We start from the raw sequence: 25,170 nt of genomic DNA, 5'->3' as shown, positions 1-25,170 counted from the left end.
TGAAGGCAGTGCGGTTTCGCTGTTTTTCCTCCTCATATCGTGTGCTCTGACCCGAATAATATAACTCTTTCTGCTGCTCCTCAGTCCTAGACCAGAAGAGAGAAAGACAGTATGGCAGGATTAACACTTCTGTAATACATAACAGAGCATCAAAGCAAAATCACAACCACTACAATGTGTAGCAGTGGCGAATAAATTTGTCTGAAATATAATCTTCCGGAGCTTAAATTGCAGGTGACAACTACTTTAGAATCTCGTAATCATAGTGATCGTGTGGTGTGAAGAAAAGGCCACTTGGACAGCATCCTTTTAAGGATACACTTGTTTACCAAGATGACTTTTTTGGCAGTGCATACTATTCTAACCTTATTGGACGACCTTAAGGTTAGCCAGGTGATACTAATTGCATATGCATGGTTTTATGTCACATTGGACGGGAATTTTAGTTGTTTTGCCTCAAGGAGGAGGAATCATTTGGTCCGTGGCTCCATCCTTATGTGTGGTGTGTCACCTGCTTAAAACCATAACTTTTTAATGAGGCTACTCTTTAGTCACCATCCTGTTGGCTGTCGAGCTGCGATGTGTAACAGACGGTCCGTTGGGACACGGGATGCTTATGATAACGGAGACGTCATGAAAGCTCCGGGCGGCCGCTGAGCAGATGGTGGACATTAACATTATACAGAGGGTCTGTGACCGCACAGCAGCCTACACTGCATTGCTGAGATCAGGGTTAGAAATAGGCTTCAACTTATCATCCATACTACCATCAGGTCGTTGGACCAGTTTAAATAGGCCCATCCAATACAAGCAAATTATGAGTAATCTTCCAAAATGACACTGTAGGCATGGCTTATAACCAAACTACAGGTCAAAAGTATAACCTTATAACATTAAAAGTATAGCTAAAGCAAGAAACCATTACACTATATTTATGACATAATACCCCTTTTGAATGCAGACATTGCGGTTTGTTTGATTCTGATTCTGATTGAGTAAGCATGTATTCATGGACTCAAAGAACTTCTTCCTATCAATTGTGTATACAATATACATATATTAGGCAGGACATTTAAAAAACATACTACTTATTAAATCTTGATAAAGAGACTTTATACTGAAATAGTGGTTAAAGGGATAGTATACCAATGGCATTATTCCTAAGTCCCTATACTTCAATTATTTGTGTGTATACAGTGGAAAAAAGTAAAATTCCAAAAGTCTTTCCTGAAGTCTCTCAACAAACACCCAATTAAGATTCAGATTACTTTTTGTCCATTCAATTTATATAGGAAATGTGTCGTTGGCACTGTCAAATAAAACAACACTCGCCATACACAGCTCAATATACAATATACAATTCACACACATTGCATCTGAAAGTGACATATTGCAACATTTTCATTAGAGCCCAATCACCATTGTGTAGATTTTGACTTAACATACATCTATGAGATTACCACTTGAATCAAAATATGATGCATCTGGATGTGCATCAGTCAACTAAACTATGTGTACTGCTGTAAAGGTAATGTAGATGATAGAGACACAATCTAGTGTAAAGAAAAATAACAACTACAGAGGACTGTTTTGTTTTGATTTGTGTGTGTCTTGCTTCATAATGGGCTTTCCCTTTACTCCCAGGCTGTGTGTGGCGAGTTAAGCCTTACCAGTGACTCGGTGTGTTGTCTGGAGCTGTGCAGTCTTTATCCGGCTGTATCTTGGGTGAACTTTGACCTACGTCAAGCACCTCGTTCACCTCCTTTGCTCTTTTCCAGATGTTTTTGCAGACACGATCAAAGTTGTCATGCGGCACGTGGGGGTGAATCCAGGTGGAGCGAGGAAAAGGTCCAAGTGCCCTCGCGAACATGCTAGGATCATGTGATAGCATCTCTTTCTCTCTGTTGCCCGAATACAGTCTTCTTCCAGCGTCCAATTGTTTGTTTTGAACCATCTTTTTGAAAAGAAACATTATCTGATGCGATCTTTTCATGCTGTCATAGCAACTGCTTAGAATTTTAGAATAATCTGTCCTTTATCTACAAAGAAATCTCCTCCTATAGGGTTTTAGTAGTATATGATATCTAACAATGATCCTATTTTAGTGATTCAAAGAATATTTATTCTAGGCAATAATGCTGCACACCTTACCTATGGGCCCCTCGTATTGTTTACCATCGTAAATCATTCAGTAACACACGAGTGTATCCAGAAATTGAATCTCTGTCGCAGAACAACCTGTCGAAGGGGGACCATGAACACCCCATTGTTGGCAAAGTTTAATTTAATGTGTGGATGACTGTTTATGACTCCATCTTATACATGTATGTAGGGTTGAAGGCCATCGCGCATTTCATTATCCCGACTGTTTCCACACACGGTGCATTGCGGAAAACTAATTATACCGGTCATATGCAAAAGAAATGGAAATTACATTCAAATTTACTGTCGAGGGTTCCAGCCTGTTAAGCATCAATTTCACGTTTAGTGAGCAGGAAGTGGACATCCATGTTAAACTGCCGGGCAATCCCATGATTGTTTCTAATGGATGGATACAATGGCCTCGTTTTGGACCCCTAAATCTTACCAAAACAAATTGGAACACTTTGGATTGAATACGTAATTTATTATTATGTTTATCTTTATTTTAAATTGGATGTTTGTTTTTATAATTGAGGAACATGTAGGCCTATCTAATATAGTATATGGATTAAAAAGTCAGGTTTTTTTTAACCTTTCCAGTCACTTATTGAGTTTATTTTATAATAAATAGAGCAAGTTGGAGCTCAAAATGCTTTTGAAAACGTGGGAATAAAAAACTGTAGATGGTACTGAGAGGGGGAGAGAGAGGGAGGGTGAGATGGAGAGAGAAAGGGAGGGTGAGAACGAGGGGGAGAGAGAGAGAGAGGCGCGCAGAGAGGGAGCAGGTCTGCAGTCTGATTCTTGGCGTTGCACAGACCTGAGACGACGCTCTGGCCAAGCGCCGCGGTACTGGGAATACATACATACTGCATATTCCTCTACAGTTAGATCACTGACTACACTACACCGTTGGAGAACTTCTAAAACGAAGCGATTTTCTCTTGGATCCGGATACCCTCTGTGGCTCTCCTTCATTCGTCGTTTCGTTAATTTGAATCTCGGTCTAATGACGAGTTTAAACGTGGATTATTGGCCCCGCAAATGTTGTTAAATGAAGATAAGATAAAGAGAAGGACACATAAGTACTGCGGGGAAAACTGAAGGAGGGATCTCCGGCTTTTTTTTTTTTTTTACCTGTGCTTGGTAATTTCATATGTGGAGCGGACGTGGGATTTTCAGGATCTTTTTTTTACGCGTGTTGGGTAGATCAGTGACCACTTGAATCACGTCTCCCCCTTGGTTTGCCTTCTCTCCTTTTCTCTCCCTTTAGGTGTGAAATCTATCTTCTCAGACAGAGACTCTGAACCCCTCGGTCCCCGCATGACATGGTTCAGTCCAGCTGCGAGATCCGAGCCTCCTCCATGCATTGGGATTTTTCTCAGCGCCGACACCGAGTGAATCTTCTCTTTTTGACCATCTGAGAACTATCGTGCGTGCCAGACCCGAGAAACAGCCCCTGCCATGACTACAAAACGGGACGGAGCACCGGGACTTGTGAGGAGACCGGAATGCGCATGCAGGAAAAGGGAAGGAATACGGATTTTTGCTCTAATGAAGACGGGAGTGCAGGCGCACCATTGGAGCCGGGTGCTGTTCTTATATATGGGGCTACTGGCCGCCTCGGTAAAGGGTAAGTCCCCATCTGTACCGTTGAACACATGCGACATGCAGCAGGCTTACCCCACTCCTCCGCCCACCCTCCACGATCCCCCGATTGAATGCAAATCAGCAACACACACACGCACTCATCCAAAAGGCGCATTTAGGACCAACCTTGCTTTGATGTCGCTGTTCTATAGCCCAAAGTTATTAATAGAGGAGAGCTGCATGGTTGGGGAGCTATTTTGGTGACAGTGGATCCTCTGGAATTGCTACTGATCCTCTGACTCTGTTGATGTGTTTCAATACAGGACTGATTTAGGGAAATAACAGATTGGATGAGCTTTAGTGATAAGCATCATGTGTGATTGCTGCTTCCTATAAGTGAGGTTGTGTAATGGTACAGTACAGATGAACGTTGGGCTGGCATGAGGAAATCAGTTGATGTGGTCAAGCAGGCTGCTGATTATTATGCTGTTCAGAGTCCTGTAGTGTGGTGTGTCTTCGTTCGTGTGTGTGTTGTTCTTCTTCCTGGTTGTTCTCTCAGTTTCCCAGCCCCTTTCGGTTTCCCACTTTTTGAAAATGATTTTTTTTAAAAACATTTCTTGTGTAGTTTGATCCCTTTCTGTCTTTCTATGTGTGTGACTGTGTATGTGTGCGCGTGTGTGTGATGGGGGAGGCCTAATTAACTGACTGGGTTTTCTGCACTTGATTAATTGCAAATGGAAATCTTGCAACCGGAGCTGGGCATTCAACAGATTATCATTACTATTAATTTACTTTCACGTCTTCGAAACATAATGTGTTTCTGAAAGGAGAGGCTCAACTACTGATCCATGGATATTGTATTCCTTTTTTCCCCGTGGTAATTAATAACACTAGCCCGGTGGCATTATTTAGAGCCCATACATTTGGAGCCGCAATTATTTTGGCCATCCCAGAGCAGGTCCTTTGGCACAGAAATCCAACCGTTTTATCACTGTCTTGGCTCCACACCACAGAATGGGCACTATTTTTAGCAAAAGCCAAGAATACTGCCACGGCCACAATATGAATTTGACAGTGAGTCATGGCTCCGTGTTCGCCCACTCATACCTTTTGGTTGGTCAGTACATGAAACTTGGCACATTTTCAACATAACCGAAGCACAGCAGGTCTCATGCTGCATGTGTGCTTTGAGCTTGATAATTAGGCTACTATTTTACAGAATCGTCATCCCTCATGTCTCCCACCAAATATCTCCCACTTGTCACCCGCTTGTGACCAAACTCGTGTTATCAGCCACCCAGATGGTTTCTGGTGAGCTGTGGGTTTATCGCACATACAGCTGAGTGCCCAATGATACTGACAAATCTCCCTCGACTTTCATGTGGAGTAAATCTCATTGCGGCTATATTCGTAGGAGGGTACTTGTTTTATTCGCGTCCGGGGAGCTTTTTTTATTGCCCACTCGCTAGCCGTTTGAGTCTACTCCTGGAGCCAGTAAAGCGACTCTAACTTATTGCACATATTTACAAAGAATGGGAAAGGCTGGACCATCTATCTTACCTTCTGTAACAACATTTACTTTAAACGGTTTCAATAAATATGTTTGAATACCACACGCCTGCGTTGAGGTGGTCTGGCGCGTCCCTCGATGCAGCTGCAGCCACCAGCAATAGCCCCATTCTCCCATTGAGCGGCACCAGAGCCTCACGCTATGCTGAGAGGAGGAGTGGAGCAGTGGGGAGGGAGGAGAGGACCCGGGGTTCGTGGCATTTTTCTACCCACGTACTAAATCAAACCGAGGCAGGCCTTGTCAATTTATGACCAAAAGGGTCCAACATATACACGCTGGCCAAATGGAAAGGCTGCTCATTTCCAGGCTGTGTTTGACGGCTTAGATAATAATGCTTTAATACTTAATTTGTCAACTCACTTTACGCACGTTTCCTGTTAACCCAGTTATCATTCCCAAGGGCCCTAGAGATAGAGATGTGCGAAAGGTTTTTTTTTTAAACAGAGATATTGAAGAGCGCAGTGTCTCTATGGGATTTAAACCAACTGTCCCAGTGGACCCGTCGCTCAATAAACGGTAATCAACGTCCATTCAACTAATCGCACATGAGGGGAGGATGGGTGAGAGAGGAGAGGAGGATGAAGGAGGCAGATTGAGGATGACGTGTCTTGCCTATCTGGTGCATGAACTGGCTCTCCATGCCAGCTCCACCAGCATTAGATCATCCGTCAGCGGCGCATGAGACAGTCGCTCAGCGTGTCCATTTATGCGCAAAATCCCGCTTCGTTGTCCTCTCCTGTCTTCCACGAGCTCTCCTCTATTCAAAGGCACCGCGTTGTACTCATGATGCAACTTGCAGTAATGTTATGATGACTGCCCCTTTCCTTTTTATCTTTTTCACTTCATGACATATGGTTGTATTCGCACCGTCATGAAAACTCCACCTGAAGAGAGAGGGTGGGGGGTTTTCAGGTGTAAACGCAGTGAGACAAAAAAATTAAGATGACAAACTTGAAATATTTCAATTTTTAAGACCTTCAGGTACATACAAAAGGCAACTCACCCCTAACTAATACAATTTTAATCTACTTAATGAGACATGGGCGTAGAATATATTATGTTTACTCTTTAGCCTACAGGATTGGTCATGTGCCATCAAAAAAAATGACCAGTTATTTAGTGGAGGACTTCCACCAACAACTCACTGTGGAGCGATGATTTGAGCACCATGGACAGCCGAGTTTGGGCTCAGCTGAAGTTCTCTTCAGCACCATGGTCAGCTCTTCCAGCCAACAGCCTCAGAACCAGCTGCTCCTCAGTGTGGGGCTAGCTGGCTCTATACATAGGATTTTCTCCAATGTTTTCATGGCTTTTATCCCTCAATTATCAATCAAAATTATGATCAAAATCAAGATCATATGACACGGTTTTGCTGCTCGAGTTTTTGAGGTATCGAGAGAAATCGCTGTCTAGGTCATAGATTATCTCATTGACATTGTAATTAGTGCTAGCCCTGTTGATGGAGTCAAACATGCCAAACATGACCTAGTTCAAGCTTGTCAAATCTGCAGATGTACTGTTTATATTTGATTTGTGATTTACTAGATTAAATATCTTGGTTGGACTAAACCAGCAATTTGTTAAATTCAGTATATTGATGTGGGCATTTAAACCTGATACTTACATTGTATCTGCAACTATGAAAAAGAGTTGGCAGATTGCTTTGTTATCTTCAGTTCAACCCTTACCATGCAGTTTATCACAGTTAAATTCCTCATATTTGCAGGGAAATACTCGGCATCCTGCATATTCATGTTGATCCCAAGCCCCATGTTGCATCAGAAACAGGTTGCCTTGGTGTTTGGTAACAACCAGAGAGGCCCTGTGTTGCCTATTTGATACTTGTTGGCTAAGGCCGTGCGACCACCAAGGCGTTTTTCCCTGGGCCGGTGTTTTTTTTTCAATGGGAGCGCGACGTTAAAAAAACGCTGGCAGTTGACGGGCGCTGAGCAGTAAAAATGCCCGCGGGCGTTTTTTTGAGGTCGGCGAGCTGAAAAGAACGCCGGCGTTGGGCGCTTTCAGAATAACACCAGTGTTTAAACGCCTTGGTGGACACACGGTGTGTGGAACTCCAAGATGTGTGGAAACTAAACTAGAGTTGGTTCAGGGTCCTTGTGAACACTCTTCCCATTCACAGGGCTGGACATTTTGTATTGACTCCTTGCAAACCCAATATCTCTTTCCATATGTGTTTTCATCATGAATATTTGGGCATCTCAGTTGCCTTTGTTTCTCATTCATCTCCCACCTGTCTGCTTACTACCGTCAACCTCAATTCCCCACTACCTGTACGCTCTGTTGCCTCCCATCTGCTCTCTACATTCACTGTTGAGCAATAAAGGAAGGAATGAGAGCTGAAGAACAGATGACAGTATCTATTTACTCAAAACTGAGAAATGTCTGAGAATGCAAATGAGTATTAAGTGAATTGCCAGGTTTCCTGCTTGAGCTAAAGAGGATAAAACATTCTTTGAAGTGGGAAGTAGGGAGTGAATTGGTCAAGATAAAGATGGAAATCATGAAGAGGTGGCATAGGGAGGGATAAACAGCGTGACTGAATCCACTGTGAGAGGAAACGAGAGGCAGAGAGAGGAGAAGAGTGTTGGAGTAGAGGGGTGATAAGCTTACACCAGCTGAGCGATAATCCGAGCCCTATGTTTCTGCGCCTTATGATTGCTGGGTGATCTCCTTTCTTCAGTGAATTATCTATTTAAAACTCTAATTTTCTCATCAGGCATCAAGCAGGCTCCTATTTCAATAACTAACAGCGTGTAAGTAAGCTCATGTGTGTGTTTGATCCGCCACCCCCCATTCACTCTACAATGATTAGACTAAAGTGTTGACAAGCAGGTCATTAGCTCAAAAAAAGGGGCCATTGATAGACGGGAGGTGTGTGTGTCCATTTGTGCAGCACTTACGCAGCTTTTACCTGATATTTCTCCATCATCATCAGCATCCTTATTTCCCCTGGCGGCTGATGTGTTATCCTCCCCTCTCTCTGTCTCCCCCTCATACCTTCTCTCCTGGCCTCTTTCTTTCTCTTTATCATGCTCTCTGGTGAGTCACACTTACATGTCTCTCCAGATGGCCAGAGCTCTGTCACTGTGCTTTGTCACACCAATCACAGCCACACAGTGACTCACTCACACTCCGTCACAAATTCATGCAGACTCCCCCCAAAAATAAAATCTGAAATGCATTCTAGCAGCCTAACACACACATACGCACATAAACACATACACACATACACACACACACACACACACACACACACACACACACACACACACACACACACACACACACACACACACACACACACACACACACACTCCCAACACAAACCGGACCATTACACCTTATGAGCTCATAGCCAGATGGGCGTTTGCCGAATTTCTTGATTAAAGTGGCACTTAATGAGATGATGAGGAACATCCAATTCATTTTCAATACAATTTAATTGCCTCTATCATCTATTATACTATCAAGCTTGATGGTATTGCCATTTGGAAATAGTTTGATTAAATATTCAAATATGATGCATACACATTCAAACCGAGACATTTATTCATCTGGTGGCTCTGGTTGCACAGTCAATAGTTCAAATTTGACACAAACAAAGCGAAACCCGCTGGAAAACAAACACTTGTTACCTTCAAATATCACTTTCAGCATGTCCCAGACTGTGGCGTTAAATTAATAAATGTATATTTTGGCTGCTTTACTTATCCAGGGAATATAAATCTAGCTGTTTTCTGGCAGTGCCTATGCTTCACATTCACAAAACACTCCCGTGGGCTGTTCTGTTCACATTTTAGCAGCTCGGTTCCATTAAGGCAATGGGGGTTGATGGAGGAGTTATGGCAAAGTGCCTTGCTCAAGGAGATGTAGGGTATGATTCTTGAGAGAGTAGTTTTTATTTTCCCAGTAGAAGACAGTACAAAGGCTTGGTTTCAGCAGCTGCTCCCATATGTAAATATGTACAGTGCTGCAAGCCAAGACGCATCAGGAAGAGAACATACATGCTCAGAAAATATTTCACTACAGGTGAAAAAAATCCAAATAGATTCAATATTTTTCTTTTTACAATTCCCTGAGCTATGTGTGGGAGAAAAGGTATGTCGGAGAAGTCTCAATCTTGATTCAGAGGCTCCTCTTCCTGTTATTATCAGACATGGGAATTTGCTCCGGCTACTCTAAACCCCCACAATGTGATAGACAGATGTAGATGTCTTGTACAGACACGGAGCTCAGGCAGGGGTTTCTCTAGCTTCCTGATTTACAATGTTCTTATCAGATATCAGTGATCCCAGAGATTGAAGATTAGATGCCGGGCAGGAGGTATCTTGTCCTTGTCTTTTTTCTTTTCCTGTACAGCTCTCTGTTCAATGTATAGGAAATCTGTCAGTGGACTTTTTCTCGGAAAGAGGGTGTGTGTGTGTGTGTGTGTGTGTGTGTGTGTGTGTGTGTGTGGCCTGCTTTTCCATACTTATACGCAACCATTTTATAATCTTAAGCATCATTTCTTGCACTGTAACAGCCCAAATTAAGAAGAGAGTTTTTATTAAATTACATTTTATGAAAGTGGCAGTCCTGATGCCTACATATTCACAAAAGCAGGAAGTCTGTTTTATTGAAACAAGAAGAAGCTATTATGTTGCTCTTTACTTTTGCTCTGAATTCGTATATGTAAAACTTTTAAAGCCACCTTTTGACAATTTGGGAAATATACATAATGTGGTTTCTTGCCTTCCTGACAGGATTAACAGAACTTTCATATCTGGTGGTTAATATCAGGCTACAGCTAGAGGAGAGCTTGCTTAACCATAAAGACTGGAAACGGGATAAACAGCCTTGATGTTGATATGGTTGCTAGTTATGCATTTCGCCGCCTCAAACAAACATAATTTCCTGACCACACGCAAAATAAATGGACAGAATGATCCTTCAATGCAATGTCATTTTAGAAGTTTGGAAACCCAAACATACTGTGTTCATGTTAGCAATCTGTTGACTTGCTTCTCAAATTGGAGCCATCTAATCTTTTATTAGTGTTGTACTTTCAATGATATTCAGAAACAGAGAGACTAACCTCAGAGACTGACATTTTGTGCACATTTTATTCCACCTTGTGAAGAAATACATTAGTGGAAAACATTTAATTTTGCATTTGTAGACGTGGTTGCAAATTTTTTTCCTCAGTGTTAATACCTTTGATTTAATTTACACACAAATTGCCAATGCATCAATTCCCTCTCTAATAATGGTCGCCAGTGTGGAAATGCAATATGCTGAGAAAAAAATTCCCATCCATTTGATTGTGATCCATGCAGCCCATAAATTATTTCTGTGCTCTGCAGTTGACACTTGAGCCTTCCTGGGGGGCAGTTAGGCTCCGAGTTGAAAGGCTAAAGTGTGAGTTGAAGTGCGGCTGATGGATCAGCTGCCGCTCGTGATAGATGGAATAGTCCTGCTGGGACGGTCATGACCTGACCTGAGGATCACTGTTCCACTCTGGGTTTATTTAATATACACTGCTCAGAGGGGATCCAATGTTCATGAATACGCACTCACTAACAGCCTTCAACACGGTTGTCTGGGATGATCTCATACATTTAATACATCCATGATTGCATTACCCCACCCTCTGTTGATGCTATTGATCGCGGGGTCCAGAAAGTGTAATTTTCTCAGATTTCTGCTGCGATTTCAAGTGCAAATACTAGCCGCCATGTAATTAACTTTGGCTATACAGCATTGGTTCAGTTTGATGTAACTCAAAGAGCCCGGCTGTCAGATGTGAGCAGAATGAGAATGAGGTGATAATTGACCTTCACTGTTTCACACATTAGTGTCACGCGCAATTGTGCTTCTTCAAATCACTACTGTGGAGAATGGAAGTGAAAATTGAAAGTGATTTGAGGCATGTGTGAGTGTGTGTTTGTTAACAATTAGGTGTAATGTGTGTGCATGCCGGTGTGGGTGTGTGTAAGCGTGAGATTAGCTGTTAAGGCGGACTCAAGAAATAATGAATAATAGAGGAAAATGATCGGTCTTCTTACTTCTCCTGTTTTCTTGTTGTCATGGAAACAACATCCAGCTTCTGTGAGAGAGAGCAAATGCAACTCTCTGAACTGGTTAACAACTAAAATACATGTATATTTATATGTAAATATGTTTCTGGGACACAGATCAACCTCATTGCATTGGGCTTGCAGACCCTTCTTATTATTGGGCATCACTGCACGAGGCCACACTCATTTAGCAGGCATCCCATACGATCTACCATCAACACAAAAAGGATGAAAAGCATTATAAACTTGACTTGATCTATCGAACTTCGAATAAAAGCAGCAACATGTAATCCTGGTGACAACCAGCTTAAAACACAAACACACAAGAAGGTTATTTTAAGAACATAGAAAGCAATGGCAATTAATGAGCTTTGTGGCATATCCGCCTACTCGGTACATCTTAGCACATGCAGCAGAAAAAAATAGCTTAAAATCATCGAAAAATAAAAACCTTCGAGTGGCATGCTCCTCGATGAGTCCAACCTTACACTAACCTGAGTTTTTCCAGGTGAGGTGAAGCCAGGACAGAGAAAGAAGCATGGCTTTGTACTAAATGCACTAGCTTCATTACAAATCCAAACATAAAAACACACAGAGAAACACACATGTACGTTTCTCCCGCAGCCTCACTGTGTTTTGTGTGGGAGGCCCATTTGTATCAGTGCTGAATAAACTCCCCTACAAAGGCAGGGGTCTGTCTGAAAGGGAAGAACATCAACCGTAGCGTGCCTTTGACTCTCAATGGGCTATTTCTTATTGATTAGCTTGAAGCCTTGGTGCGTTGGTTGCTGAGGAGCTGTGTTGTTCACAGCAACTCGAACATACCATGGGGCTATTAACTGTTGAGCATGTAAAACACACGATGAATAAAACACTAGCAAAAGCTGTTGGATATTTATTTAAAAGGGATAATACTTGTTTGGTTTTAGGGATTGGTTAAAATTGTGTCTGAGTGTATTGGTGTCTTTTTCTAGGGTGTGTGACAAGGTCTTTTAGGCTGGCATGGTGATACCGCTGGTTAAATATGGCCCAGCTGGAAGGAACTGCCTGACTCTCCCCTTTTCTTCCTCCCTGTCTGAGAGAACACATGCTCCATTGTGCCTCTTTTTTTGCCGGCCCTAATAACGGTCAAAAAATGTGTGCATGCTCTCATGCAAATGTATATTTCTGCATACGTGAATCTCCTTGTTATCATGGGGGTTGTTTATTTCCTCAACCAACGCATTTCTCCGTACGGCAATGTTGCTGTGACGATGTGTTTTTGGTTGTGAATATATGTTTCAAAGCATATACAAATAATAATCCTTATGAGTCTTAGAAAAGTCTGAGGCGGGGTCGGTCAATTTTCTCTTTACTTTAAAGGTTGCTCTTCAGTAAGTTTCCGGGCGCCATCCTCTATAAAACAAAGCAATTATGTGCCAAATCAGATCATAAGTATGCATCCAAGAGGAAGCTACAGCGCCAATAAAAGTCAAACTGGGGTTGGCTCAAATTGGCCTGCTGGCAAACACTGTTACCCTCGTTGAACCTGACGGACAAACTTGTTGTGTCTTCAAACCGAAGACCTTCAAAACTTACCGCAGTGTGACATATATATATATATATATATTTTGTGTGTTGCCACAAGAGTTAAGAAACCCCTGAAAGGCATTCCAGAGTGGGAGATATTGCAAAAATGCATTCCTATATGTGTTTGCTTGAGTGTCCGTTCTCTACCCATGGTAGTAATAGAAGCAGTAGGAATCTCCATGCAGTAAGGCCCTTCGGTTCCCAAAACAACTCTCTACAAACTGAGCTTCTGCTGATAGAGTTTATACAGAGCATTATTTTTATTCACAGATTAATGCAGGAGGAAGACATTCCTAGTGTCGACTGTGCACCATTATTGAAATGCAAGCTCCATTGTTCTGCCCTTTTAAAGAAACAGCATTTACTGTTCAGCCCAGTGGGCTAAGTGGAAGCAAGCCTATCACTAGTGCCTTCCACTGCATTTGGCTTGTCTGAAATGGCAGACTGTGTCTTCTTGGCCCGGTCATTAGCCTAAAGTATGGAGGCGAGCGAGATCGCTGAGCTCATCCATTTCCATTTTAATGGCGGCCATCTAGAGGTTAATACGGATATGGTGCGGTCAAGGCGTGCATATGCGCTGACACGTCGAGACAAATAGTGGTGCTGAAAGGATCTATGGGGCGGAAGGGATTATCTTCCCACCGGGAGGCAGTTACTGGTACACACGCACACACACACAAACATTTTGTTGTTTAAAGTTTATTCATACGGTAGATGTATGCAATAGTTGATAGCTTTGTTATTCGATGAACCTTAGGGGACGCACTTATTTGGTTGATAAATATTCAGTATTTTATCTGATGCTATGCTATTGACCCTGATACACCACATGTGTGGAGGCGTTATGGTTTCTCCTGAGGATGAGGAAAGAGCAGAACCCTGTATTAGCTATTTGATAAGGGTAGTGTGGTAATGTGACTGAGGTCTCCCAAAAATACTTTGCAGGCACAATTTCACAGTCATTTCCTGTTCCATTGATTTAAATGTGTTTTTGTGTATCCAAGCTGCAGTCTAACATCTGTTGACAATGTCACTGTGCCTTGCTAAAGATTAAATAGTTCCTTTGTCAAACTGTTAACAGGTTGTATTCTCTTCAGGTCATTATGCAGCACATAAGACGTAACACACTTCTATTATTGACTGTAAGAACACGATGGTTTCCGCATCTTGTCCAGACGTCCAAAGGCAAACTTGAATCATACATGATGAGACCAGTCAGAGGCGAAAAAAACCGATGGGAGTCCAGAAAGCAAATTTGAAGTATTGTTTGTGTGTTTATGGGATTATATGAATGTGATGTTGGTTTGCCAAGATGACATTTCCTCCCATTGAGAGGAACTGAAGCCAGTGTAATTGCATCTCAGTGGAAGAGTTACATGCTGTTATGTGACACTATACCAACCCATGTTATAGGAATTACACATACATGTGGAGACAACTGACCTCGATACGCAGACATGGTTGACTCGTTTTATTCTCACATAAACGAAGTACACCCACACAAACTCTACTAAAGCATCCCTCTGAATAAACCTCTAGGATTCGCTAACAGTGCACATTATCTTACAGTGAATGTCACACTGGCTGCGGGCACATAGGGCAACAAGATGCAGAAAATAGGTACAAAATAACTCCCTGTTATATCTTTCCTATTGGCTTCTCTTCCTCTCGTTAACCTTCTGACATATTCCTCCTTCCGCACTTTCATTCTTCCCTCTCATTGCCTCTGTGCTGCTATTTTCTCCTCTGCCTCGTTTGTCCCTCATCTCACCTTTGCCTCTTTTATTCCTCACGTCACGTCTTCCAAATCTATTTCCTCCATATGTCCATACATGCAGTCAGTCAGTCAGTCAGTCTATACCCGTACTGTTTGCCCCCGTCGCCCTCATTCTTTCGCTCTCCTCCTGTCTCTCCATGTCTACTTCCTCCGCTATGAGAGGTTGCTGTCCCGCCGGAGTACAGCACAGTGACCATCGATTCATCAAAGTGTCACAGCACACCGCTGCAGCTCTGTATGCCCGCTACAAAACAACTGCCCTGGCAAAGCAAACAATAGCTTCTCCCCACACACACACACACACACACACACACACACACACACACACACACACACACACACACACACACACACAGACACTAGAGTGCTGCCCCAGCAAGGTCATACCTCTCCTTGTATATTTGGCGGGATGCACACCGGAGATGGTCGGTGCCAAACGGATGCTGCCAGTGGCACAGTGGGCTAAGCACTGGACACCATATCTGTTGAACATCCACGGATATCAAGCATAGTTAACGCTCCAATGCGAGCCAATGAAAATCATTCCCATACGCAGAGGGATGAAATACGCCAACCACTTGAACAAGTTAGCAATATGCCTAACAGCTGAAGCAGCATATTGCTTTTACTACCCCATATTCTTAATGGTTCACCTGAACAACTTGAGAAAACATGACCTTCCACTTTGCCGGGGGTCCACCGTGCTAAAACCGCACGGCCAGCAGTCTCTTTATGGGGTCTTTATGGTGTGTCGTTGAGGTCAGCTGCAGGATGGGCTCTCCCCTCCAGATTTACACTGGGGGGCTCCACAGTGGGTCAACAGCTCCCAGCAGCTAATTTCATAATGCACCCTGGGCGAGGCTTAAATAATTCAACCGAGCTTCAAGTGAAGGATGTACTTAATCAAAGGCTCTGGGTTTCTAAAGAACAGAGAGTGTAGACTTAGAGTACCTCGGTTCACCTTAACTGCTCTAGTATCTTATGGTAAGGAATGTGCAAAGTCAATGGAGATTGTCAATCACCACACAGTGGCGATAAAGCGCCTGGCAAACATCTCCGACGTTATTGTGACAATCAAACTTAAGGATGTCATAAATCGGTCCTTAGTTTGCTACAAAAGAGCATGAATGTGTCTGTTTTTGTTATCAACTCAATTCTGACCATCTATTTTTCAGCATTGATAACATCTTTGTGGCTGCAGACAAAACAGCAAGCTCTCTAAAAGCCCACTTTTCGCCTTTTATACCAGATTGTGTGCGTCATTATCGATTCAAGAGTCGGTCACTTGGCACAGATGCTCACTTGAAATTCACCAGAGTTCTGGCACACTCAGTAGACTTATCCTCTGTCATGATTTGTTCGCTTAATTGTGCTCATAAAACAAGGAGCCGCTTTCCTGCCTGGTTGATCACCTGTCATATATCAGTAGGCACGGCGTCTTCTGTCACCTAACAAACCGTGCACTCTGATCATGTGAAGCGCTTTCATTCAGTTGCAAAACGTCCTCTTTAGTCGTCCTTTTTGTAGTTCCATTTCAGATATTAATACTGAGGAGGGCTAATACACACTAAACATACAGTATCTACCCTGACAAATGTGTCTGTTGAGGCTCAAGAACCAGTTTCACTCGATCCTGGAACTGGTTAATAACAATTCAGTGGCCTTTACATCCCTTTTATTGTGTCTTAATCCATCCCAGCCCACACACCTTAAGTCATTGCCTATGCAGGAGAGGTTAACAGTCCACTCTGACCCCCATCAACTCTGGCATTCGCCCGCTGTATGAGCCATTGATTGGCATTTGTTTGAGGCCATTATGAAGAAGATGATGAGGGGAATATTGACCATACTGTATATATGAAAATCAGGTTTGGAATCATGGATATGGAGGTTTCACCTGGATATTAGTCTTGACCTATGGTAATTGCGAGGCTGTTTGCTCACTTTCCTATTTAAAAGAAATAATGAAAAATCAGATGGAAATAGCTCTCGCTTTGATCCTTTTTTTTCTCTTGTTACTGCTTGAAGATGAGGACTGAGAGAAGACTAGAGGAAGACTACGCTATAATGCTCAGTTATTTTCAGCCTTCTATACACTATATAGGTCATATTTAGTTAGCCTACTGTTAATCCAATTTTACAGTACTTTATTCACGTCTTCCCACATTTTTTTTTCTCTCCGAAGAATTCATCTCAGCAGCAAACAAAGCGCTGAACTCGACATAACACACATAACCAAAGTGTATTTAAGGGTTCCAGCGCACACACTTTAGCATCTTTTGAAAGAGGTCAAGCGCATATGAAGTGCAGAAAAGTGACGGCCCCTTGCTGTTTTTTGATGAGCAAGGCCCCTAGCAGTCAACAGTGGAATGATGGATATTTTGTGACTGAAGATGCTATTATCATCCCGTTGCTCCTGATGCCATGCAGACAGTCTGGATCTCTACCTCCTGACACTATCTCTCCAAGTATTGTGATAATGTTCTGCTGTGCTGCCTGCAACAAAAGCTAATATTGGTTTTGTTTGTTTGTGTGCATCTGTGAGCTCGTGTTTTTCCAGTGGCATTTCAGAATTCATAAACACCCTGATGTGGCACATAGCCCCTTAAATCTTAAAGCTCGATTATTGCTTGGAAAACAAATGTGACGTTCTCTCGTCTGGCTAACAAGGGATTATCCATGTCCGTGCTTATTTTTGGGGTAATTTATTCTCTTTTTCCCTTCTGTACTTACTTTAAAAAATGTTTTATTTATTTCGGTTTAGAGTTAGACTGAGAGGAATGAAAATTGCCCAATTTTTTTTATTTCCTTTTGTCTCTTTTTCATGCATGGTTCCTTATTATCGGTAAATCCCCGCTGGTGTTCAGGCATGAGGTGCGTGCGTTTCAGAGTCATTTGGACAGAGTCTCAGCTTTGGGATTTTATATCCATCAGAGAGTATACAAAGCAGCACTGAATCTGTATGTTTCACAAGCATGGAATAAGGGATGCACATTCTCCCTGGAGGAATTTAACAAAGCAGCCTTCACTTCTACACGTTTGGAAGCCGCTGCGTGTTTACATTCAGTATTCTTGTTTTTTAATGCCTGGTTTCCAATGCCCTCAGGTAGCGTAGCAGGTTATAATGCATTGATTCATTCCAGACTTTAACACAGTTGTTAGTGTGGATGTGAATTAACAAAACAAAAATCTATCTTCTGCATGTGCTCGTGATATTGAATAATATGGGTGATGCAGATAACAGATGTCCTCCAATTATACTCTCCTAATTACATTTTAAAAAGGCTGCATTATGATGCACGTTTGTGCCTAAAGCAAACAGAAAAAATACACTTTAATTGTATAAATATCATGTTTTTCACGTGACATTTTAACTTAGTCCTTTATATAAGGATATGGAATCACGCAGGTTCCTTTGGTGTGTCCAAAACTCATGTCAGGTTAAAATTATTCTCAACGTTTTGATCCAAAAGTTAACCCTTAAATCGGCATTGACAAATACATATTCTGGAAATTGTATTGATTGCTATTTTCTACATTACACCAAGTTTAAACTGTTATAACACCCATATTACACATACATACACATCTATGAAAGGTCTATTTCGACATTATTACACCCTTCTTACCCCAATATTTATCCATTATAAGAACGATGTTACATCATTAGTACACGGGTATTATACCCCTGTTACACTGTTACACCCCATTTAATACCAATATTAGACCCATATTCATTCGTAATTACTCCCTAATTAATCCCGTAATTGTTTCCCCAAGGATACAGAACCATATAAGGGTTACAACACATATGGCTACTTACAGTGTGTAATGTTCCAACAAATATACATTTTCATCTCTAGTCTCCTGTTAGTGGGAGACTGACAGGTGACTGCTTACATATAGCTGCATTGTCAAACTATTTTTTCAAAGTGAGCGTTTTTGATTGGAGGAAACAACCATCACAACCTTAATGTGACAAATGTTATGATTTATGAGGCGACACTCACAAACACTAATTAGCAGATCAACACAGAAACACACCAGAGCTACACACCATATGTGCAATCACACATGAGGCAACGTTAGGGATTAATTACAACTACATCTCTGACGTTGATTAAAAGTCTCAGCTGTGCTCAGATCAGTCAAAGACAAGTCATTTAGCTTGGGGATTCAAAATACACACACACACACACACCCCTCACACACCCCCAAACTACAAACATGCAGCCTGCAAACCTCAACACGCACAATAAAAATGTAAGATTAAAGGCTGTTGGAGTGGCTGTTGAGGATAAATGCAAAAGGGGAAGATAAAGGTTGTCTGTGTTTGTGTGTGTGTGTATCCTTTCCTCATCTTCTCCTCTCCATGTATGCTCTGTATTATGGTGGGAACCTATTACTGGTGTGGTGAAAGGGCCAGTGTGTTAACAAGTGTGTGATGATGGAGGTGGTGCAGGGTGAGCATTTAGCGCTGCTGTACTAATGGCTCAGGCTGCACACTGTAGGTGATAATGGATGTTGCAACGTTTGGTGCTGTTTGACTGTGGGTGTTCATTTAAGAGTGTGTGTGTGTGTGTGTGTGTGTGTGTGTGGATTTGTGTAATTTCCTTTCTTGGATGTAGAGGTTTTTTTCGGTTTATTATTCTATAAATACTGTCTACACTCTGCTAACACACTCTTTTAATAACCGTGTTCTTGTTTTCTCTTCACAGCTCAGAACTGCAGTTACACACTACACAGTCCCAATGGACGATAGAGAGCCCCGGCTACCCGTACGGTTATCCCAACTACGCCAACTGTACATGGGTTATCGTAGCGGCGGAGCACAACCGGATACAGCTGGTGTTTCAAGGCTTCGCTCTGGAGGAGGACTTTGACATCTTGTCTGTATATGACGGGCCGCCGAGCCCGGGGAACCTGCGAACACGGTAAAGACGCCTCAACTCTTCTTATGTGCATTGTATGTGTTATATCAGGCCTCTTTTCCTTTTTCTTTCTTTACCTTAATTGGACATAGATTGACAAGTTTATAGTCAACAGTGTGACATTTCAAATTTTTCCATGACATAAATTGCAGTTACTGTAAAGGATGCAGTTTGTTAAAGTGACAAACAGAAAGTGAGAGATTACCAGTCATAGTTTGGAATTAATTCTTATTGTTGATCATATCTCAAAATAATCCACAAACAATACAAAATTGCCATTCCTTAGACAAAAATGTTGGACTGTGCATGTTCATTATTGTCACTGAACAATTGAAATAACTAAATTACATTTTTTAATAAATGATCACGCTCTATAACTCAATATTATTCCAGGATAACACATTTTTAAACGTTATATGATAACACAGTTGAATATATTAATACAAAATGTTCCTAATATGTCTCAAACTAAGTTAAATAGTGTCAAGTGGTGTGATATCTGTTTTAAAAATATGGTTTTCAATTGAAAATGTAAACCACCTTGTACATAATGAAGATATAGATAAAGTGTATCGCCCTTCAGCCTGAATATACCACAACATGATTTCTGGTGCAGCTCTGATAGAAGTCCATGGAAGTTCGACATGCACACAGTGTGCTTTTCCTACAGGCAGCACAGTGGTAGAGGGGGGTAGAGGAATGAGAGCTGGGAACCGTTTGATCTTTCCCGTAAAAAAGAAACCAAGAAAACATAAGCCGATATAACCCTGAGGTTTTACCAAACGTTGGTGGAAGAGAAAATACAATTGTTCAATCTATAACACCTGGCAAGCAAAGGTTTAAATTGGAGCTATACTTATCACAGTTGGGCTTATTAGTGATATTGAGTTTCACTTCATGTTTGGTACATCTATACAGATAGCTTCTCTGAGTAAACCCTACTTTAAAAATTGCCTGTCCATCTGACCACTCCCTGTACCATACATTTTTGCTCTAGTGATGTCACAGCTGTCCCAGCTCTCATCAATTAATGTAGTGAGTAAAATGTGATCGGAGCCAATAAAACAGATTGCCAAAACCATTCAGTTAAGACGCAGGTCGTAAACTGGAAATGTCCTGTATAGAGTTACTTGGAAGTAAAGGTGTTGGTGGAGACAGTGGACTGGAACCTTGAAAAGAGTATAATCAGGACTTTAATCAGTGATGCATTCAGAGGCAGTTAAAGCAGATCCTTTGATGACGCATAGAAGCATCAAAGGTTAATCACTGTGATTCTGGGTACATTTTGTGCTTCAGAGTTACTAGCAAAGTAAAATGAAGCTCACTTGAGTGTGAAGGCTGAAGCAGACAATATTTGAACAAACAAACTGTCGATGTAGCAGCCTCTGCGAAAAAGCTCCCTTGTACTTACATTGAAACTAGAATGTTTTATCTCTGGTTGGCAGAATTTCACACTAACTAAGTTTACGCACTTTCAAACATTCAGGATTTTAGAATTAAATATTGTTAGGCTGAATTGCCATCTACAGTGGCAGACTTCTCCTTTTAAAGCTGCAAATACAAGATAGAGCCACAGAGCTTCTGTTCACTGATGCATTTATATATTTAAGGATATTATTGCTTGCAGCCATATATCTGTCAGACCTCTTGGCAGTGCTTCATTTGCACTCAAGCTTAATTAATGACAATTCGTGCCCTCTGATCATTTGGAGCTACACCAAAGCCACTTTTTTTTCTGTCACCTTCCGGGACTAGCTTGGCCTTAATATGTTTCGCAAACCCTCTAGAGACAGATGAGAGGAATATTCTTAAGGGCGTTTGTTATTAACACTGTTTTGAGTCCATGTCGGGCCTCTCCCCGTCAGTACCTCTCTTTACCTCACCTCTTCTCCCCCCTCCCCCCCGCGCCTCTCATTCTGTGCCACTGTATGCCTCCACTGCATCTCCCTGCAGAAAGCGAATGAAAGCGAGAAGAAAATCCATTATGGATTTGTGTTGCTCTGCTCAGCCTTTCTCCTGTTTGGACCTCTGGGCTCTGTTGTATATTGATGCTCCGGCGGGACGGGGGGGGGGAATGCGTTCCCCTCTCCCCGTCTAAGCGCTATGAAAATAAGTATGGGTAAAGAAAATGAATTTGAGAAAAAGAACTAAGGGGGTGAAAATGAGGGAAAATACTGAAAAAGTGAGCGATGGAGAAACAGCAGGGGTGCTCAAGAGCTTGTAGGGAGCATAGATCTCCTTTAGATTCTGCTTTGTTTGTATTTGACCAGAATTCCTCTATTTTCAAAGGAGGCATTTATGTTTGCTTTATTTATAAGTGAGCTTGGAAAGACAGAGGAAAGGCTGAAAGCAAGCCCTCCACAGTGAACAGCAGTATGTCAGGGAATGCATGTATATTTACATTCACACCTCCCACCTACACTCACACAAAAAGATGAACGTGTGACAACTCCGTCCTCCCTTTCCTCTCATCTCCCGCTTACGTCAGGAGGAATTTTCTTTCCATCTCTCTGGCTCCTCTTCCTCTGATATCTCTCCACATCTCCTTTTCACCTATTAAAACAACTGTTTTATCTCTTCTCCCTGTTCTCCTCTTTGCATCCTGCACGCCCTGTTGGCTGAGTTTCAGCAGCCTTTTCATGTATACCGCGCTATAGGTTGTGTTGCACGAGATATTTCGTTTAATCTCCAGTAGTGATCAAAGGAAATGTTTTGCCTCTCTTCACATTGGAATGATCACCTGTGATTTACATCTTCAAAGCAGCCACTTTTCTTCAGATTTGTTTTTTCGATCCATTTATTTATTCCTTGCTGTCAGAGCAAATTGTAGTCAGAATAATGTTGGCTGTCAAAATCATCTCAGCTATTTATATATATTTATGTATGGGTTTGAGTTCCCTCACCCTGGTGTGTGATTTAAGTGTGTGTGCTCTTGCTGCAGTTGCTTTATGAGTCACAGTCACTCCTTAGGAAATGCATATGTGAGTCAGTCTGTTGCTGCAGCACTTCATTAAACAGCCGATTCCGACTGACACCTCAGGAGAGAATCTGACACAGTGTTCAATTGTTTGAATAGAGGGACATACATGTTGTATCCGATAAGTGTTGGACACATGTCCCAAATAGCAAGCTCTAGCTGCTTTCTGTGTTTAAGTGCTGCAGATTGAGCCGGGCATCTATTTCCAGAGATGGTGTGGTGATTAAGTGGTTAAGTGTTGTGGAAGCTATCAGTTACTTCACATAGAGAGAGGATAAACTGCAGGCAAACTAACCTCAAGGTGGAATCCTTTTTGCTGACTGAAGTAGTTTGAACATCTATGTAAAAATGAGCTCATCATCATAAAATATGTGCCATATCGTTGAAGGGACACAGTGTACCCTAACTCTTGTTCCCCAAGAAATAATCACCACAAGAAAATTCATTTGAGCCATACTAGGTTTTTTCAACTTTTTTTGGTCTCACGTTAAAGGGGCCCTATTATGCCCCTTTTTTCAGGTTTCATATTTGTAGTTTTTGTCTCTACTGGGACATGTTTCCGTGCTTCAATGTTCAAAAAGCTCTTTATTTTTCTCATATTGCCTGTGCTGCAGCACCTCTTTTCATCCTCTGTCTGAAATCAGAGCCCAGTGTGCTCCGATTAGTAAGCTGACCGGGGCCATTGTGAATGGTCAACTGCTAAGATATGTCCCTCCCCTTACCCTAAAACGAAAAATGTGTTGGAGTGCAAGCTAATAGAAGTGCGAGTGTTACATTTTAGCCTTTCCAGACCGTTGGCTTGCACAAAAACGTATTTAACATACTACAGGAAAGGGAAAACCCCCCAAAAAAGCAAAATAGGAATGCTTTAAAGTGGACTAAAACCGTCTGACTCCAGATTTTACATAACTTTAGAACACAAGATTGATTTTGATCTCCTCCTCTAACTCTTGGCGAATAATCCAATTTCCCAAAAAGTCAAGCTATTCTTTGAACACATCTGCTGGCAATCTTTTCTCTTTGTCTTTTCATTTGAATAGAGTGTTGAATCAACTCGACTTGACAATGTATAAGCTTTAATTAAGGCCTTTCACAGTTTTGTCTCCTTCATTTAATTGTTAAATTACTGTAGAATTATACTACGGCAAACAAAGCCTGTTTTGTAAACTAATCATGTTGATGTTCTTTCTTGAGTCACTAAACCACAACCTTTTAAAAAAAAAATGAGGGGCCTTGATATCCACATCAGCATTTTCACAACAGCCATGTTATTGCTTAATGTTTCTACACACAGCTTATAAATGTAATGCAGCATTTGACACTAACAGTAACTCTGTGATAGAGTATCCTTGAATACATTGGTTGAATTGAACATTTTCGAAAGTGGTTAAACTGCTTCACCACATGCCAAGAGTACAAACTTAGAAAAAGTAGCACCTTTTTTTAAATTGGTCACTAAATTATGCTTGAAATTAACCCTTTAAATCTGTTTTCAAGATTTGTGCTGTAAGGAAAAGTGAATTCATGTTATTGATGCAGTTGATCTGGTAGTTTTCACCCATAACATGATTCTTATGGCACTTTTTCCTAACCCTGGTGTCCTCACCCAACCTGCACAGAACTCACACAGACTTCCCATGGCTGAAGCAAAAGCCAACTTGACCTAAAGCGAGACACTGATCCTCTCACTATCTCACTCACTGCCACTCTGCACAAGAGCATACACTTCTTACCTGTAAAAGGCTATATTCTTTCCACTGTTACATTCACCTTGTAACTGCCAGCTTTTGAAACACTGAGTACATTTCAGCAGAGGGAAAAAGCCATTGGGGTGTGTGAAGGCATGTCTCTCCACATGCCTTCCTCTCAATGATAGAGTGATGAAACGGGGTGGGGGGGGGGCATTTAAGGCCCGGCGTTCTGGCAGGGGCGAGGAAGTGAGAGAGGAAGGGGGAGGAAGTGAGAGAGGAAGGGGGAGGTGTGGAAAGGACAGATTTTCAGCCCGTGGGCTCGATAGGACCTAAATAAGGAGCATTGGTGCATGATGCTGGTAGTGACATTAACACTACAGTCAGCCCTCTGTGCTGTGAGGTGGGGGGGGTCATAGTGTGTGTGTGTGTGTGTGTGTGCGCGCACAAAGAGGGATTTAGGCAAGTGTGCAGCCGTCCCAGCAAGCTGATTCAGTGTCAACAAAATCAAGGTTTATTGGAATACAGATAAAATGAACACCACACTCACAAACACTCTGTCAAAGACACACTTTTAAGCGCGGAATAAACGTCAGTGGGCTGGAAATCTGTAATTTCCCAGACACATAGAGCTTCAGAGACACTTCTGCTTGTTGGCAAGCACTCGAGAGCACAAGTGATTGTACAGTAGATGCATGAGACGGGGAAAATGTTATGTACGAGCTTTCATGGCTCTGATTGGAGTTAAAAGTTTTAAGTATCTCATCTGCAAAAGAGATGTTGAAAGCAGACTGTGAAGGAATACTCCCAAATGTTGGAGGACTCTCTGATTGGAAACTGTATGCAACAAAAACA

The 25,170-nt window shown here is 41.9% G+C and overlaps 1 protein-coding gene across 1 annotated transcript in view; it reads left to right on the top strand.

Moving 5' to 3' along the window:
- The first annotated feature begins 3,603 nt into the window (after positions 1-3,603).
- The window catches only part of csmd2 (CUB and Sushi multiple domains 2), a 217,242-nt gene continuing 195,675 nt past the window's right edge, over positions 3,604-25,170 (top strand). Inside the window, 3 exon segments of the mRNA XM_063899890.1 lie at positions 3,604-3,772; positions 19,438-19,473; positions 19,476-19,653. Of these exon segments, the coding sequence (XP_063755960.1) occupies positions 3,604-3,772; positions 19,438-19,473; positions 19,476-19,653 (383 nt within the window).

The sequence above is a fragment of the Eleginops maclovinus genome, chromosome 13 (assembly GCF_036324505.1).
Source record: "Eleginops maclovinus isolate JMC-PN-2008 ecotype Puerto Natales chromosome 13, JC_Emac_rtc_rv5, whole genome shotgun sequence".
Classification (NCBI taxonomy): domain Eukaryota; kingdom Metazoa; phylum Chordata; class Actinopteri; order Perciformes; family Eleginopidae; genus Eleginops; species Eleginops maclovinus.
This window is presented reverse-complemented; position numbering and strand designations above follow the sequence as displayed.